Below are 17,571 nucleotides of genomic sequence, written 5' to 3' on the forward strand. Positions count from 1 at the left end.
CAAGGAATCCACCAACTTTAAAGCCAAATTGGGAAAACTGAGTCTGGATTCTCAGTGCAGCTCCAAGGCTTGCAAATCAGCCTTCTCCCAGAAATACTGCACTGTTTGGAAAAGGAGAGACAGGTCTTTAAATGAAATATGAGCTGTAGCACTGGGATGTGATGGTGCTGCTGGAGATCAACAGCCATCAATCTGTGTTACTTAATTTGTCCCTGGCTCAGCTGTTCACTGTGCTTGGGACTTTTTTGCTGTTTGTTCCATTTTATTTTCCACTGAGATAAATGAAGACAAAAAGAAGGGGCCAATTGTTCTTGACAAATAGAAGTAATTTTAAGAAATATATAACCATAAAAGATATTCTACATTTTCAAACCACTTGTTTTTTTTTTTTTTTGGTTTCCTGACTTTCAGAGAATCACAGTTTATTTATTTCACTGTGTGTCTGTTGAACACCCTTTGATTTCATTGCTCGTTACTCCCGTTTTCAGGTCAACTTCATGTGCACTCTTTCGATGCTGTGAAAAATTCACTTGCAATAAATGGTTGGGGTTTTTTAACTAAATATTTAGAATATTTAGAAAAATGTTTGCTTTATTCATCCTGGGTGTTCTGGGGACACGAGGCCGTTGTGGCTCTCCAAGTGTCTGAGGAAGCCCATGTTGCAATTGTTTGGGTGGGTGGCTGCTGGTGAGCTCACTTCAAGCTCACTTGGCTTCTCAGGAGTTGAGGTTTTTTGATGTGTGTCAGCTCCTTTCTCTTCTGAAGGAATGTCTGTTGGAGACATCTCGGGAATATGCATGGGATAGGGGATATAAATATATATAAAAATAAATATACTGTTCAGTCAGGAGCCAGTGACTCCCCACACAGCTTCAGCAGCTTTAACATTCCACTGAGCAGAGGACTGGGATCAGTAGAGGGGTATCAGAGCCTTCCTGCCTTCCCTGGCCATCCCTCCTGGAGCACTGGGATAGTGGGATCAGGGCAGAGGGTTGAGCAGCCAAATACACAAAGTGGCTCTTCCAGACTTTCCTTGTTTACCGTGTTTTAGTGGAGAGGGCTCAGAGGAAGCTGCCCCAGGAGGATCTCTCAGCTTGCAGGAGGTTGTTTTCTCTTGAAATACTTCAGAGGCCCAGGATTTTGCTCTCAAATCCTGCCAACACCAACTTGCTTTTGGCAGGAAGCGCCGTTGGAACATCAACCATCCCCTGTCCGGACTGGCAGGGCTTGGAAGAGCAGCTCAGGGCTTGGGCACTGGGAGGAACATGAGGGTTTCAGGGGGCCTGAGTTTGGATTAATAACTTCAAGGGCCAACTGTTCAAAGGGCTGCCTTCCAAATTTACACTGGTAGTTGAGTACAAGTACGAAATTATGGGCAGAAAATCACAGATAATCTTTTTCCAAGCTGACCTTCCTGACAAGGAGCCAGCAGTTATCTGGCTTTGGGCACCGGTTCAGCAATGTTTTTAGGTGTTGTTAACGTAATATTTTCATTATATTTCTACTGGACTATTGATTAACTATTCAATTATTTCAGAAAAGGAAGTTCAGTGTGGTAGTGAATAATAGCTCTTTGGGTTGGTAATTGTGCTTTGCACAAGAGCTCGTGGGGTTTGTGTAATACTGACAAAATCCTGGGTCTGCATCTCTCTGTGTGTTGGTGTGGATTTCACAGAGTGGATGGTAAATGCCAGACATGTTTACACGTTGCTTCAGTATCTAATCACCTTTCAGTTTGTGATAAGCTGATTTTTAAAGCACCTGGCAGGACAACCTGTGCTCTTCCCCTTTGGAAGATACTGAGACTTTGGGAACTTGTGTGTCCTAAATTCCATCTGAGGTTCCAAAGCCTGCTGCTGTTGGTGGCTGTGGCTGAAGGCTCAGTGCTGACCTACAGAAAACACTGGATGCAGAATTCTGGTGAAATTTGAACCACCTCAGCCCAGCCCACTCTGCTAAACCAGCACCAGGGCTTAAATCTTTGCCAGTGTGATTTAAAGAGTCCCAGACACGCACACTCTTGTCTGGGAGCCATAACTAAAGGAATTGCCCAGATTCCTTGCCTAGTGACATGTCTCTGTGGTATTTTGACCCACTTTTCCTCTGAGGTCACTGAAGGAACAATCCTGAGCTTCCAAAAATAACATTTGATAGGTCGAGGAGCTCTGACTTCATGATTTATGCCTGCTTTGCTCTAGCCAAGCTCCCAGTGACTCCAGAAATCAGCTGGTGAGGGTGTTGCCACCAAAGCAGATCTTCAGGCTCCATAAGTTCTCCGTGGCACTGTAACAGTGTTCACTGCACCAATTGCAGCTCCCACTGGGGTATTTTACAGCTTAGAAATTTGAAGAGATTGGGATGTTCAGGTCCCACTGAAATCAGCCCCCCGCCCAGTTATGGAAAACTGAGCAACTGTGGTTCAAAGAATGTGAGGGGGGGTCCTGAGGGCACTGCAGCAGTTGGGACCCTGGTGTGCTTTAAAAAAAAACCCTCTAAAATGACATCTTGGGAAATGGAATTGGTTCCTTCCTTGGTGCTGACCAGCTCCTGCTTAGGGAATGATGTAGCAGAGGTGGTGGCTGCTAAGACTGAGCAAACAGGACTCAGGGTGCAGCTCTTTGTACCTGATGTCTGCCCTCTAAACTGTGCAAACCTCTGAATTTTGCTCTTATTCTTTCATTTGCCGAGCCATGTTAATGACATGTTAATTCTTGTCTCCCATCTCCCTCATTAATTGTGTGAGATGCCAGTGGAGGGAACCCAGAGCACAGTCTGGTGTTTGTGCTGCTTCTTCCATCCCTTGGATTTCTCTGTGCTTGGATGATAAGAATCACATTGTCAGTGTTTTTGTATTCTGTACCTGAGCCTTCCTGGAAGTGTTTATCTGTTTAAAACAGCTTTAAATTTTCATTAAAAAACAAACAAAACCACAGCCTGTCATTGGCAATATTTCTGTTGGTCACAACAACAACTTTTAGAGGTGACCGGTGAGGTTGAATGGATTTGTTCTTGACTGCCCAGAGTAAAACAAGCTCTTCTTAGCAGGTATCCCAAGCTCTGCTTTTTTTTTCCCCCAGCCCTTTCGTGGTATCTCAAGTTATTAATCCTAAATGGAGGCATCCAAAAAACCTCGATGAGTTTTGAAACTCGTGGCCTCATTTAGCTTTCATAACAGCTTGTTTTGAGCAAAACCTGCTGTGGAGCCAAATGAAGTGTGTGTTTAAATGATCCCTTGCCTAAACTATCATGAACATTTCAGATGGGATGAGAAGGAGGGATAGCACCAAGGGCAGCTCGTTGGAAGTTTGCTGCTGCTTAGAGACTGAAATCCTGGAATCAGCAAATCCTCTGTCGCTTTAATGCTTCTCCAGTGAAATCCAACTTTTTGTTTCCTGGCTTAACTATTCTCTTGCGTTTTCCTCCATTGCTCACACCCAAATACTAGCACCCATTTTAATTTTGGTGCACATTTGGTAGAAACTGTAATTCAGCACAGAAAATGATTTATCTGGATAAATATAACACGTTTATGAAGAATCAACGTGGCTTTGTAAAGGCTTCATGAGTTGTTGAAGCTCTTTGAAGGAAATATGTGGATCAAGAAGATGCTGTTAAATTTCCAGAAGGCTTTTGAAAGAAATGAAACTTTCTTGTTGGGATGTTACATAAGGAAAAGTCCTTATGTAAACAAAATGTTGTGGGAAATGATAAGGAAACAAATTTCTGGAGGCTGGGAGGGTGTAAAAGGGATATTTGTTCTTAAATCCTTTCCTGGTCACTTTGCCTGGAAGCAGGATAATGGTATTGGGTGTGATATGGCACAATTATGTTGGGATATCTAATTATTTGCAAGGATTTATTTCCCTTCTGCCTTGATTTGTTCCCACTCCCCCAAACACGCTCCCTCTGACCAGTGTTTTCCTAATTCATGGTTCCCAGGGCCAAGCAGCATCCAGGAGCTTTCCCCTGCTATCCTGGGAACGTACTGGGTGTCTCCATGGGCTGGGAGGAGTAAAAACAGGATCCACTGGGAATTTTTAGCCCTTTGAGGTAAGACTTTTAACATGACATCACTTGGAAAATGGTGGGAAAAATTCTGGCAAGGTTAATTGGCTGCATGGACATTTAAACATCTTCAAAAGCACACCAGGATTTAAGAACATTGCCTGCTAGTGAAAGCCACTTCTGTAAATGTTTTCCCTGTTTACAGCTGGACATCAAATTAGGGTTTTCTGCCTGGCTTAGAGCTCAATTCACCCCAAATTGAGAGAAAAGCTTTCAATTTAGAACTCTGTCATGGACTGGAAACTCTGAATTTCATGTCAAAGTCACGTTATGAAATATTTTATGACAGAGATGTCAAAATGAAATGTTTCACCACCTCTGGCCCTGAACAGGAAAGTCTCTGATGGTCATTTTAGTTGGATTTTCCAGCCTGTCAGCCGGGGAAGCAGAGGAGAAATTCAACCTGTGGTTTTGGTTTGCTTTTTCTCCCCTCAGCCACTTAAAGTGCATAAGAATGTGACCAAAACCAGGTCCTCAACACCCAGAAAAACCTTTATAGGTTATTTATTTCACCCAGCAAGGATTCTTTGAGGTCTTATTTTCTTTGCACATGGGCCACATTGTTGTCTAATTTAAAGGATCATCTGCATCTCCTGGTGTCTTTGCAAACCCCAGCAGAGTTTCCTCAACAAAAGTGTTTGTAAAGTGACTCCATAGACAAATGAATTAATGATTTGCCACCTACAAGATTTCCTATAGTTAAGATTTGAGGCTTTTTTTCTGTGATGGAACCAGTGACCTGTATCAGTACTGTAAGTGAAATACTGACATTTATTCAGAAAGGAGCCAGGTATGAGAAAATGGCCTTAATGAGCACCAGATACCTGATGAGTTCTAATTAACAGCGAGTGAGACACTTGTGAAAGAACACCAGGTTATATTTTGGATTGAAAGACTCTCTTTCTTGCTAAATTGTACCTAAATTGGCTCCTTTCACTCCTGAAAAGAAAAATCAACCCTGGAGAGACATGAATTCAGAGTCCGCGTGGGGATTGCACAGAGGACCTTTGTGTCAATTATGCTGATTGCCTGTCCTGGGAGAGGGGCAGGCCCTGGAAATATGGATATAATTTGGCTGTATCTTTAATGACATTCCAGGAATTGTCCCCCTGGAAGGCTGGTTGATGCTCCTCCTTGGAGAACATGACCCAGGGCAGGAATTCAGTGTGTGCTGTGGTGAGCAAGGCAAGCTGCAAACCCACTATTAGGTGTCATTACTGGGCTCTTTTTTGATGTTGGTTTTTAATAAATGTGCTCCTATTTTTAGAGTTTTATTCTGACTCTTGTAATAGCAACCATTCCATTTTGGTGTGAGGGCTTTTCTATTAACGGTGATCAAAGTGAAATATTTCATCTGAGGTACAAAAAGAGACACTTGAGATGAATGAGGTTCTGCTGGATTTGGGGAGTTGGATGGTTCTGATCTATGATCTGACTTACAAATTTAGGAAATTATTGGCACAAAGCAGCTCCCTTACAAACAGATAATAAAATGGCATTAGCATTAAAAGTTCAGAAAACAATTTAGAACCTCTTTCAAATACATTGCAGAAAAATATGCCAGGTGCTATTAAGGCTTATAAATAATTCTGTGGTGTTTGTTTGATTTAAAAACTAAACTGACACATCATTTTCTTAAGAACAAATTGAGGTCTCTGAGAACTACAGAATTCAAATATGTGGCTGCTTTAGTGAAATGTGAGAGGTCTCATTCTCTTCAGAGTGAGTGACGCAGCAGGACTCTATTCTCATTTATTTGTATTTTTTTAGGGAGTACTTTAATATGAAGGTTATATAAAATTGAATATAAAAAGCCAGTAATTTCCAGCAGGAATGGAGGGTCTTAAGAGCATCTTTCTCAGCATCCAGTGGATTATAAGCAAATCTTTCTGGAAAGTTTGCTTTCTCCTGGACTCAAGGGCACTACCTTCAGTTGCTACTGAAGGAGAAGAAATTAAAGTGGGGGAGAAGTTTGATTTCTACTTGGAATTAATTATTATTTACCTTTCAGTTGCTGATAACTGATGGAAGGTGACGAGTGGGCGATAAATTCCCTGTTCCCAGTCAGGTTGTCTTTCCTCCTGTAATTAATTCAGCCCCAACCCAGGCTGCTGAGGCTCTCAAGGAGTTAAGGTGAGCACAGAGCTGAGTTTTGATTTAAACCCCCCTCTCTGAAGGTTTGCTTTTGCTTGAGCAGGGTTGTCTTGAAGTGAACTCTTCTCTCCCCCATTTGCTCAGTCCTGGCTGTCCCAAAGCCGTGGAGAAGGAACAAAGGGGGTCAATTCAAACCTATAAATACAGTGCTCAGGAAAACCTGTCCCCTGCACTTTGGCATGACTCACATGGTGGCAGTGGGATAGTTAAAGGGATCTTTGGATGATATTTGTGTTACAGGGTTGTCTCTGAGCTGGAGGAACCTCATCCTTGGGTCCATTGATCCCTGTTTTGCTCGGAGAAAGTTCAGCTCTGCTCTCCAACAACTCCGAGTGTTTGAACATTGGGTTGGTGGACTTGTGTCCCATGGGCACTTCAGGACACTTTTTCTCCATGGAGGAGCAGTTCCTAGGGCAGAGGGGGGGAATGGCTTTTCCATAAACACCCTCTTGCCTCGTCAGCCCTCTGGATTTCCAGAGGGAGCTTTTGCATTGTTCCAGTGGGGCTTTGGAAGAGCCCTCAGGTAAAGAATGGTCACTGCTGGACTTAAATCCACTTCATGAGGAACATTAACATTAAATCATGTTAATTAACATTAATATGACTTACATGGCTTAAGACCTATCTCTGGGTTTAGCAGAGCTCGAGGAATAATTTAAAGGATGAACTATTGCTCCCACTGGGATTTTGACTCCAAATTCACAACGGGTGTCCTTGAGGTGGCTAAGAAGGCTTTGAGTCAGGAGGTAATTTCAGAGCAGCTTTCCTGGCTCTTCATTCTGCTTTGTGATGGCCTCTTTCTGCTGGGCTGTATATCAGTGCCCTGCAGAGCAAACCTCTTCACATCCCTGGGCTGCTCAGGACCACGAGGCAATGAGCCATGTGTTTTTTTGATGATCATATGAACATTCAGACTATTTTTAGGGCAGTCTCCTTGCCAGGAGTAATTTCTAGGACTTCTGATTTGAATGGTGAATTATGTGTCCACATTAAATGCCTGAAGTGGATATTTAAAAATACTTTTTCCTGACTGAATGTTTTACAGATTAACACCTCTGATGCTATCACATTTAAAAGCAACTCTGTATTTCCTATGTATTTTGTGTTTTTTGACTGAAGTAATTGGGGACTTCTGGGCAAACACCACAATTTTGGTTTCAAAGCCCCAAGCAGGTGTGAGTCAGTACATTTACCAGATGAACAGTAAGATGATGAAGAGACCACACCTAATGAATTTGATACAATGTCTTTTCAGCTTCAATGCAAATATTTTTAATTCATGTTCAGTGTTCTGCATAATGGGCCCCAATGCATTGACCTCTGTAATTTTAAGTGATTCCCCATCTAAGACCTGAAAAGTGCATTGATTTTCCTTCCTTCATGCAATAATCATTTCTCAGCCCCAGCCTGTTCTATTGACACCTGTAAACCCCATTTAAATAAATCAAAGGGGGCATTTGGGTGTTCTTCCACTTGCCTATAGCTCGATGGAAGAACAGATTGTTTTATACCTCAGTGATTTATTTGTCAGCACAGACAGCCAGTCATAAAAACAATCAGTATCAGAAAGGTTCTTTGGAGGAATCATTGGGGCTGTCAATACCTTGGGTAGCTGGATCATCAAATTCATTGGGTTTTTTAGGTTGAAATGTATAAATTCCTTTTAGAATGGATTTGAACTTTGTAAAAATGATATTTTTTAGTCGATTGCTCTTTCAAGTGTTTCAGTTTGTGAATAACTCCCCAGGATTTGGATTTGCACAAAAGTAAAGAGGAAAAGGCTTGAGAAGGATGTTGTTTTCAAAATTGGCTTTAATGGCTCTACTTTCTTTTTTTCCATCTAGGTACAACAATGGTGGCACTTACACTGCTCCAGTGGATTCTAAAAGGGCTTATCCTGACTTTTCTACTGAAAACTACTCTGTCCCTAAATCCAGATGATCCAAATGTTTGTAGTCATTGGGAAAGGTAAGGTGTCACCTGGCAATTTTTATTTTTTTTGCTGACCATTTCAAAGGCAAACTGAGAGCCACACTTTGCTAAACACCACCTTGTCTCAGAAAAGAACACGGATTTGCTTTACAGGAATTGTACTTTTGAGTGCCTTGGAGGTTTTGGAGCATCCCAAAGAACTGTTCTAAAGCTCCAGCTATAGAACATGGATCCCTGTGTTGTGTCCTTTGGGAAGCTCCTCCAGAGTTTGAGCTGGAGGAGTCACAGAATTGTTTGCATTTATCATGGAGAGACCTACAGAAATGCTGACCTTGTTCTGTCCTGCTTCTGTCTGGTTGTTGTTGAGCAAAACTTAGATTTGGACTAAGTTTGAAGTCCTTTCTGCTGCAACACTGGGGCTGTTTCTGCATGGCCTGAACTTTGTGGCCCTGCCTTCCAAATCTGTGTCAGCATCAAAAAGTGCATGAAAGGCCTGAGCATGAAAGGCCCTTACAGGTAATTCTTGTTCTCTCCATTGTTCCAGTGTCCTAAAAGTGGCTCTGAGCAGGACAGTTCCTGTGAGCACAGAGACACCCCCAAGCTGTGCTGGGGTTCACCTTCATGCAGGGGCTCTTTGCAGAGGCCAGAGGTCCTGCACTTGTTTAACTTGCTAAATTTCCACTTCTGTTAATCCCACACTGCTGTACACTTCAGCCAAATAAACCCCTTCACAAGAGCAAAAATAGAATCATATTTTAATGACACTGGGTTTTGAGGCCTTAATTAGGGAATTAACTGTTTGCAGGTAATGCAAGTGCAAAGGAAAGGCCGGGAAGGAGAAGGGATTTGCAGTCTGTGTGGGGAGGTGAAGTGCATGCAGAGCACAGGAATAAAATATTGATTTTGTCTGAAGAAAGTCAGCAACCTCGAGACCCAATCAAGGAGAAACAAAAATTAAATACCAAAATTGATTGGTTGTACTGACCAAGATGACTTTGTTAGTTAGATGTTAATAAATCAAAGGGAAAAAGATTGTTAGGGCTGTTGCTGGATAATAAACGGGATTGTGAAATAATAATCAAGATTTGTGAGTGTTTTACATTATTAAGGAGCAATGTAATGATTTTACTTTTTTGGTATTAAAGAAGTAAAAACATTGTTGTCAAACCTGTGATAGAGGGCAAAGGAACATCTGGGTTTGGCTTGTCAAGAAGGGACAGGACAAGCAGGGCAGGAACAGCCCAGTCTTCGATTTCAAGCCCATCAGACCCTCCAAGCAAATGTTTTGGGTGCAGCCTCACAGGGTTTAACCACATCAGCAGGGGAGAAGGAAATCACTCGGAGGATTAAGACAATCAATATAATGAGGATCTAATTCCTGGGTTCTGGCCCTGCCTGGCAGGACTTCAGTGTCCATTGGGGCCCTGATAAATTGGGGCTTGTTTGCAGATCTGCCCCTGGCACGTGAGTGCCCTGGGCAGGGCACACCCTCCCTGTGGGGCAGAACAAGGCTCTGGAAGGACTGACACAGCTCCAGGAGGTTTGGGTTCCTGTGTCACTTGAGAGGCCCAAACACTGCCAGTACAATCACAGGAATTAGCATAGAACCTGTTGCATGACTGACTGGTGTTTTGGGGTGGAGGTTGCTGAGTTCTTAGTGTTGTTGGAGCTCTGTCATTTCCAGTCAAATTGCCCAGTTTTCCTCCATATCCCTTCATTTGCACAAGGGGAGGTGATCCCATTCCAACCCTCTGTCCCAGTGTTCCAAATCTAGACACCACTTACCTCTTGTGGCAGTTTGCAGGTAATTCTGAGGTTATTTCTGCTACAAATTAAAAGGCGTAAATTTGTGCAGCACAAAAATAAACACTCTTCTGCTTTTTGCTGATCATTTCATTTGATTGGTGAACCCAATATTTGAAGTAATGGTGCTGCTTCATCACAAAATGACGTGGGAGCATCCCATCCTGCTGGCAGAGTGCTGAGGGAATGTGAGCCCTTATTGCTGTGGGGAACACAAGAAAAAAATTAACTTCCAGGCAGGAAGGCAACTGAGACATTCTAAAAACACGATGCTTTTCTCTCCTTCAAAATTTGCACTAATAAATTAACCAAATGCACTTTTCACTTTCTAAACTTCCATGAATTTTAGTACCATTTGTTTCTTTTCCAAAAGGGGAAAAGAAACTGGTTTCATTGCTCCTATTGATACCAGTTTCCACTTCCAAACTTTTCAGGAAGAGCTGTAGTTGAAGGAAGCCCTTTTGTGCTCTTTGATAACGACCAAAGTTTCTAAGATTATTGATGTAATTATTTTTCCCACTGAAGCTTGGTGAGCAGCATATCCAGGGCACTGAAACTTTCTTTCTGTGTCCTTTTCCAGCTATGCTGTGACAGTGCAGGAGTCTTATGCTCACCCCTTTGATCAGATCTATTACACACGATGCACAGACATCCTCAACTGGTTCAAGTGCACCAGACACAGGTAAGAGCTGATCCCCAGAAATTCAGACATTGGAGGGTCATTTTGCCCCTTTTTATCTCCTCACATCCCTCTTATTTATCCAAATGTTGGTGGTGCTCTACTCCATACGAACAGAAAGATGGGGTTCAGTGCGGGGTGTTTAGAATTCCAAAGAGATTTGTGCATGAAATTTGGGTGAAATCAGTGGTAGTCAGTCCCTCCTGGGGCCACCCAGGAGTATTTCTCCTTGCCACTGGCCCTGCCAAGGGATTGGAAGTGTTTATCACCTGACCAAACTCTCTTTTCCAAGTGGTCAGTGTATGTCCAGGTTTGTGGGGGGAATTTCACTGCACCTCCTAAACTGTGAAGGATCAGGCATTTGAGGATTAGTGGTAATTAAAAAGGGATCCACATCTGAAATCCTGCACCCAAATCTGCACTGAAAATCAGCTAAAATGAGGATGGATCCATTTCTAGCACTGATTGAAGAATGATACCAAAGAGTTATTTTTTTCTGAGGCTGCAGGATATCAGTGTTACATCCATTCTGATTCCAAAGTATCCTGATAAACATGCACTAATATTTCAAGGGAGTTTTGGAAACCAGTTGGTCTCAACTTTCATGCATTCAGTTACAAATGGGCTCTTCAGCACCTTCCCACTGACTGTGGGCTTGGAGCTTCTGTGTTACAGTGTTTAAAACTGAACAAGGCTGCAGAACTTTCTGGGGCATTGTAGAGATTGGAATGCAGCAGAGTGAATTCCATCAGTTTATCTAACACGGGGGACAATAGGCTTTGTTCAATTTAGGTAATTTCCATAAACTAACAGGAGCAAAGCTGTTTTGAAATGTTTGCTGTAAAATATGCAGTTTAAATATAACTTTTGTAATGCGGGATCACTGCTAATGCTGTGAATCAGCGTGGAAAACCTACAGAATGCTTCACACCTTTTAATTTCTGGGGACTGCAGCAGTTGTGGTGGGGAAAAGGAGCTTTAAATACTGAACTGGGACTATAGTGTCACTTTGCAAGGCCCCGAGTTCCTTGGAAGGGTTGGCAAGCAGGAAGAAATCACTTGGGGTTAACTTGCCAAGGTGTGTCCTGAGAGCAGTTCCCACCGTGGTGATTTTGTTGTAGCAGCTGCCACGGTGGGATCTGCAGGAGATCCCGTTCATTCCATCGATGAGAGCTGACCTGGCTGACGTGCAGAAATAAATCATTTATTCTCCAGGAAGCTCCTTGCCCTTTCAGTAGGGCTGGGGAAATGTTTTAAGGAAGCAGCAGCCCTAGGAAGGGCTCCAGTGATTGAGTGTCACGAGCACCGTGTTCATAACACAAGTTATATTTCAAGTTTCCAAACAAGCATCGATTCCTTTTTTTATCGTGGCTTTTAATATCAAAAGCCTTGGCGCGTTAAAAAACAATTATCGAATGCTCTCCTTACCATAATTTAACACAAATATAATTGTGAGGGGAGGCATCGATTTTCAGTGGTGTCAAATGGCTTTGTGTCCTGTGATTTAGGATCAGTTATAAAACCGCCTATCGGAGGGGGCTGAGGACGATGTACCGGCGGAGATCCCAGTGCTGCCCGGGCTACTACGAGAGTGGAGACTACTGCATCCGTATGTACAGAGCCCTGAGGGCACAGCCACGGGGACCTGGGGAGGGGCTGGGGGCAAATTGAGGGTGTATCACTGCCATCCTGGCCTGCAGCAGCAACAGTGTGGCAGCAGGAGCAGGGAGGTGATTCTGCCCCTGGACTCAGCACTGGTGAGGCCCCCCTGGAGTGCTGTGTCCAGTTCTGGGCCCTCAGTTCAGGAGGGACATGGAGGGGCTGGAGCAGGTCCAGAGAAGGGCAACAGAGCTGGGGAAGGGACTGGAGCACAAGTGCTGTGAGGAGCAGCTGAGGGAGCTGGGGGGGCTCAACCTGGAGAGGAGGAGGCTCAGGTGAGACCTCATCACTCTACAACTCCCTGACAGGAGGTTGGAGCCAAGTGGGGGTCAGGCTCTGCTCCCAGGAATCAGTAGTAGGACACAAGGGCACAGTCTTGAGATGTGCCAGGGGAGGTTTAGGTTGGACATCAGGAAGAAATTCTTTACAGAGAGAGTGCTCAGCCATTGGAATGGGCTGCCCAGGGAGGGGGTGGACTCACCATCCCTGGAGGTGTTTAAGGACAGACTGGATGTGGCATCAGTGCCATGGTCTGGGTGACAAGGTGGTGTTGGGTCAAAAGTTGGACTTGATGACCTCAGAGGAGTTTTCCAGCCCAGTTGATTCTGTGACTCTGTTAAGGGCTGATTTTCAGACCCTCCAGGTCCCCCTGGTTTCAGTCAGAATTGCAGATCCCCATTATTTCAGGTCATCTCAGGTACATGCATTTGAAGTGCCTGAGTAAGATTTTGCTGAAATCACTGGGGAGGGAGTTAATGAAGTTCCTCAGTGCTTTCCTGAACCTGAGCTTACTTTGGGGAGTAATTAATGCAAGCATTCACTAATGTTAAATTAGGGGAACTGAGAACACTGAGGAATAAACTATGGCACAGTTTAAGCAGCAGCAGTGTAAAGTTTCTGCCTCTTACCTTTGAAACTTCTTGCTCAGGTAAGAACAGTTAAAATCTCACTGGTTTTCCATGGTTCCTGTCAATAATTTAACTTTTTAAAGCTTCTCAAAACTCTGAAGATCTTTGTCCCAACCACACTGTGTGAGTTAAATAAAAAACTCTGGAGTGTGTTAGGCCAGTTTGAGGGGGACAAAAATCTAAATGGATCTTTCAGCAATTAGTCTGTTAGTTAAAATGCCACATGTTTTCAGTATTGCAGCTTTCTGAGTGTTCTGCATGTACCACACTTTGCTCAAAAGGAGAGTGGAGCTGGGATTTCTTGTCCAGATCTTGTGTTGTGGGATTATAACACAAGAAAAACACAAAGGGGTTTTGATCAGCATCAGAATCCAATTTTTATTGTCAGATTTAGAATGCCATGGGATAATTTAAATATGAAAATGATACAACTATTCAGCTATGTTTAAATATCTTGACCTTGTGCTTTGCAGCTGCTTCTTTCTATATCTGTTGATGTTTTTATCTGAGTTCCTGTGTTGGACTTACATTGTAATATATGAGCAGCTCAAAAACATGGATGGACCCTTATCTCATTTTAAATGACCTTTATACCAAACAGTTACATTAAAGGGGCTTTGGACTGTGAAAAATCACCAGCTTTTTGAGATAAGGCACTGGAATTATTTTACAGAAAGAGTAATAATTTGCTCTTTTGAAGTGCAAAGTGCTGGTACTCAAGTCCTGAAAAACATCTGTAGTAACCCATTGTCTTTGGTGAAATCCTCCCTGTGTTGAGTATGTACTTAGCTCTAAATACTGAGGTGTCAATACCATTTCAGCAGTTGTTCCACGTACTTTTATTAATAACAGTCTAGAATTCCGTGACTCAGAATCCTGTCTGGCACAGAACATATTTATTATGACTTTTCTCTCTGCCATCTATTGATTTCTATTTTTTTTTTTATTTTTTAATTGCCATACTGCTTGCAACAATAAATCACTGCAGAGGTTTGTTACTTGAGGATTCTGATTATTTGAGGGCATTAATGTTTATTTTAAAGTGGTTTTTTTTTTTTACTGTTGGTATTAATAGTCAGTGTCCTGCTGCTGCCAGGTAAATTTTGTCTTTCTGTGGTGGAGAAAGAGCAGCAGACACCAAAGTTTTGCTAATGCAGAGCAGGCAGGAGGTATCTGGGCAGAGCAGGAGCTTCATGTTTGACACAGAGCAGATAATAGTGACATTTTCTCTGCTGTTTACATGTGCACCACTCAGGGCCTTGTGTTTCATTATCTGCATGGTCAGCACTGCACAATTCCTGCCCCAGGGACATCCTCCATCTCTCCTGCCTGCAGATGGGAGCAGCAAGTGCAGCTGAGGGAGAAATGGTGTCAAGGGAGAAGTTCTCCATCCTGATGGATCCCAGAGACTTGGTCTCATTGTTTTGATACCACAGAGCAAAAAAAAAACCCACCCCAAAACAGACAGAAAACCTCCTTGAAACTCTCTGAGCCCACAAGCAACAGTTTGGAGGCACAGCAATATTTAGCTGATGGGATCCTTTTTGTGTCACCCCATTTGTTTGGAACACACGGAGCCCTGATCCCATTTGTTTTGTTTTGTTTTGTTTTGCCACAATACATTCCTGTGCCAACAAGCAAATTCTCTCATTCATCATTCTTTGCAGTCTGCACTGAATTCCATTTTCATTCCTGGAGGCACCTCCCTGCTTTTGCCTTTTTCCTTCCCTTTCCCAGTTCTTTTCTTTACTCTGGAATTTTCTGCTGTTTCCTTGTTCTCCCATCCCACGTTCCTCCAGACACATTCAGTGCTGCTCCTTTACTTCCAGCTGCTCCAAGAGGAGTCAGGACACAGAATTCCACTTTGCTGTGCTGTCCCTGGCAGGGAGGGAGGGAAGGGAAGCTCCAGCCCTGCAGAGAAGGTTCTCCCCATCAGGCAGCCCTTTAAAATCTCTTCCATTAGCAACCTTGGAAGCCACGACAACATGGGGAGGAGGGAAACATCCTGCAGTGAGCCTGATGATCAAAAGAAAGTTTGATTAAAAAACAGTGTGTAGATTAAAGGCTAATTGGTTCTTCTTTCATTAATAGCAGTCTTTATTTCTCGCAAAAGTTAAATAGCTTTGTAATTAACAGTGACATGTTTAGACTAGAGAAGGCTGAGTTTAAATCTCTATTAATGACTGTTTCTTGGGTTTTAAAGCAGGAGTGAAGGCTTTCAGCTACTGTTTTGATCTTTTCCCTTCTCATTTACTCATTTTTAAAGGAATGTCAGATATATGGCTTTATCTTTGTCCTCCTGTTGGGACTTACCAAATGGATTAGGTCTAATAAAATCTGTGCTCAGTTCTAAATAACCAAGTTGACCCAGAGCTTCTTTCTCTGCCACTTCTCTGCTGTCTCCTTTGCCTTTTTGGGATCTGTTTATTCTGCTGCCCCATAAAATGTGGAATTCAGGCCCAAAGTCCAATAATTTCACTTGGCCAGCCCTTTAGCACTGAGGCTAAACAGTTTTGGGGTATGAAGTTGTGCCTCCAAAGGGCTTGGAATATTTTTGGGTTGCAACGGTATTGAAAAAAAACCCACCTGAAAAATGCTGCAAATGCCCACCTGCATTTTTCCTCCCTCCCCTGATCTCTTAGGAAAGGTTGTTGCCACAGTGGGAGCTTTGCAAAACGATTCCCCTTCTCTGAATGTTCTTAGACTCGACAGAGCTTTTCCCTGAGCTGTCCCTGCAAACAAACAGCCCAGTGTGGGCAGTAAATCAGAGCAGGGATGATTTACTGTACTTTGTATGCTAAGGTAAGCTTTTGGCAGAGCAAATGCATAAACTGCAGAAAATCTTTTTTTAAACAACCACAGGGTTCAAGTGCCCTTCAAGGTTTTTCGTAAGGATGTTTTAAAATTATATTGCCTAGATTAGTATCTGTGGTAGATAAAACATCTCTGAATACCGTGCTGCTCAGAAAAAAAAAAAAAAAAAAAGGAATATTCCATGGCTTTTCCATGCTTTTTACCCTGTGAGGAGATGGTAATTGAATAGTTGCCTTTAAGAATATGTCAGGTGGAAAGATGCCCTGTGTGCTAAGTGGAGGCATCTTTGTCTGAGAGACCAAGGCTTTGTTCAGTCTGTCCATTTTCATCTTATTCTTGCACAACAGATTTATACAGAAGGGATGTTTCTTCTGGGTAACAAAGGGTCAGAGACCTGAGCATCAGCTGGGGCTGCAAACAGCAGCTCCTGACAGCTGACCCGGGGCAGAAAAACCCAGCCACAAAACACAAACTTGGGCTATTTGAGCTTTTAAGTGGTTTTTTTTCCACTTTCCTACCTTGCACTCTTTTTCTAATGTCTAAATCTATGCAATGTGACAGGATGCAATAATGACAGGATTAGTGATTTAACAATCTGATTTGCTGCCATTTGTCTGTCATTCAAACCTGCCAAAATCCAGTAGAGTTATGGATTGACCATTTCATGGTTCTTTCCTCTCTTGGCCAAGTTGTTATTGATCTCAGATTGTTTCTCAACACTCAGCTTTCCACATCACAGTTGCCACAAGCACCAGCAGGGCCCCTTGACTTTGACAAATCCTTTTGCAGAGGAATTGTTGGTCCCACTGGTTGAATCTGTGTCACCTACAGAGGTGTTTCACTCAGGCCAGGGGTTGGGGGCATTAGTATGTTGGTATATATTAATTATGCTTGGATATATTAATTATGTTTGTATGTATTTATTCTGTTTGGATGTATTTATTTACCCATTTTGTAAGCTCACCTTTAATGAATTTCAAAACCAAATGAGGAATGTGCTTTTAGTAGGTGACTGGAGGGAATTATGCAAATTTGGGACCGGATTGTTTTCAGGATTTTAAATAATGTTTCCTAAATTCTGTAATTCCAATAGCCATGCCAACTTCCCAGTGTGATGGATCCTTTTATAGTGCAGCCATATGAACATTCTTACCTCAGGACTGCACTCCCATTTACAGGGCTGTGTGTCTAGTGGAGTTTTTGTAATCTTTGACAAGGCTGCCTTATTGGAGCCATATGGCTGGATTGTTAAACATCTGTACCATAGGAGTAACAATTCCAGAGCTTCCTGCCATCTGGATGAATTACAGTCCCTGCAATTCCGTGCATATGCTGCAGCACCACACCAACCCCAGCCGAGTGTGCTCCTGATGGAAGGAAAAATAATGTCTCCTGTGATCAGTGCAAAACTTGTACACTCCTAGAAAACGTTGAATCAGGGGCTGCAACTTCCTGAATATTCATAATGTTTGTCCATGTGTCAGATTTGTTGGTTATTTTCACTTTATAAGGCAGCAGCTCATTAACATTTTAGAAGGAACGCTGTCCCCTTCTCGC

General features: G+C 42.8%; 1 protein-coding gene across 2 annotated transcripts in view; it reads left to right on the forward strand.

The window, feature by feature from the left end:
• Positions 1–17,571, forward strand: part of MEGF11 (multiple EGF like domains 11) — a 267,324-nt gene that overhangs the window by 65,896 nt on the left and 183,857 nt on the right. For both annotated transcript variants that reach the window (XM_027644120.1, XM_027644121.1), the window contains exons 5-9: positions 3,940–4,050; positions 6,077–6,198; positions 8,064–8,187; positions 10,535–10,636; positions 12,142–12,242. In XM_027644120.1, the coding sequence (XP_027499921.1) occupies positions 8,072–8,187; positions 10,535–10,636; positions 12,142–12,242 (319 nt within the window). In that variant the 5' untranslated portion in view covers positions 3,940–4,050; positions 6,077–6,198; positions 8,064–8,071. The remainder of the gene's footprint in view (positions 1–3,939; positions 4,051–6,076; positions 6,199–8,063; positions 8,188–10,534; positions 10,637–12,141; positions 12,243–17,571) is intronic.

The sequence above is a fragment of the Corapipo altera genome, unplaced genomic scaffold (genome assembly GCF_003945725.1).
Source record: "Corapipo altera isolate COAL_440 unplaced genomic scaffold, ASM394572v1 50, whole genome shotgun sequence".
In the NCBI taxonomy this organism is placed as follows: Eukaryota; Metazoa; Chordata; class Aves; order Passeriformes; family Pipridae; genus Corapipo; species Corapipo altera.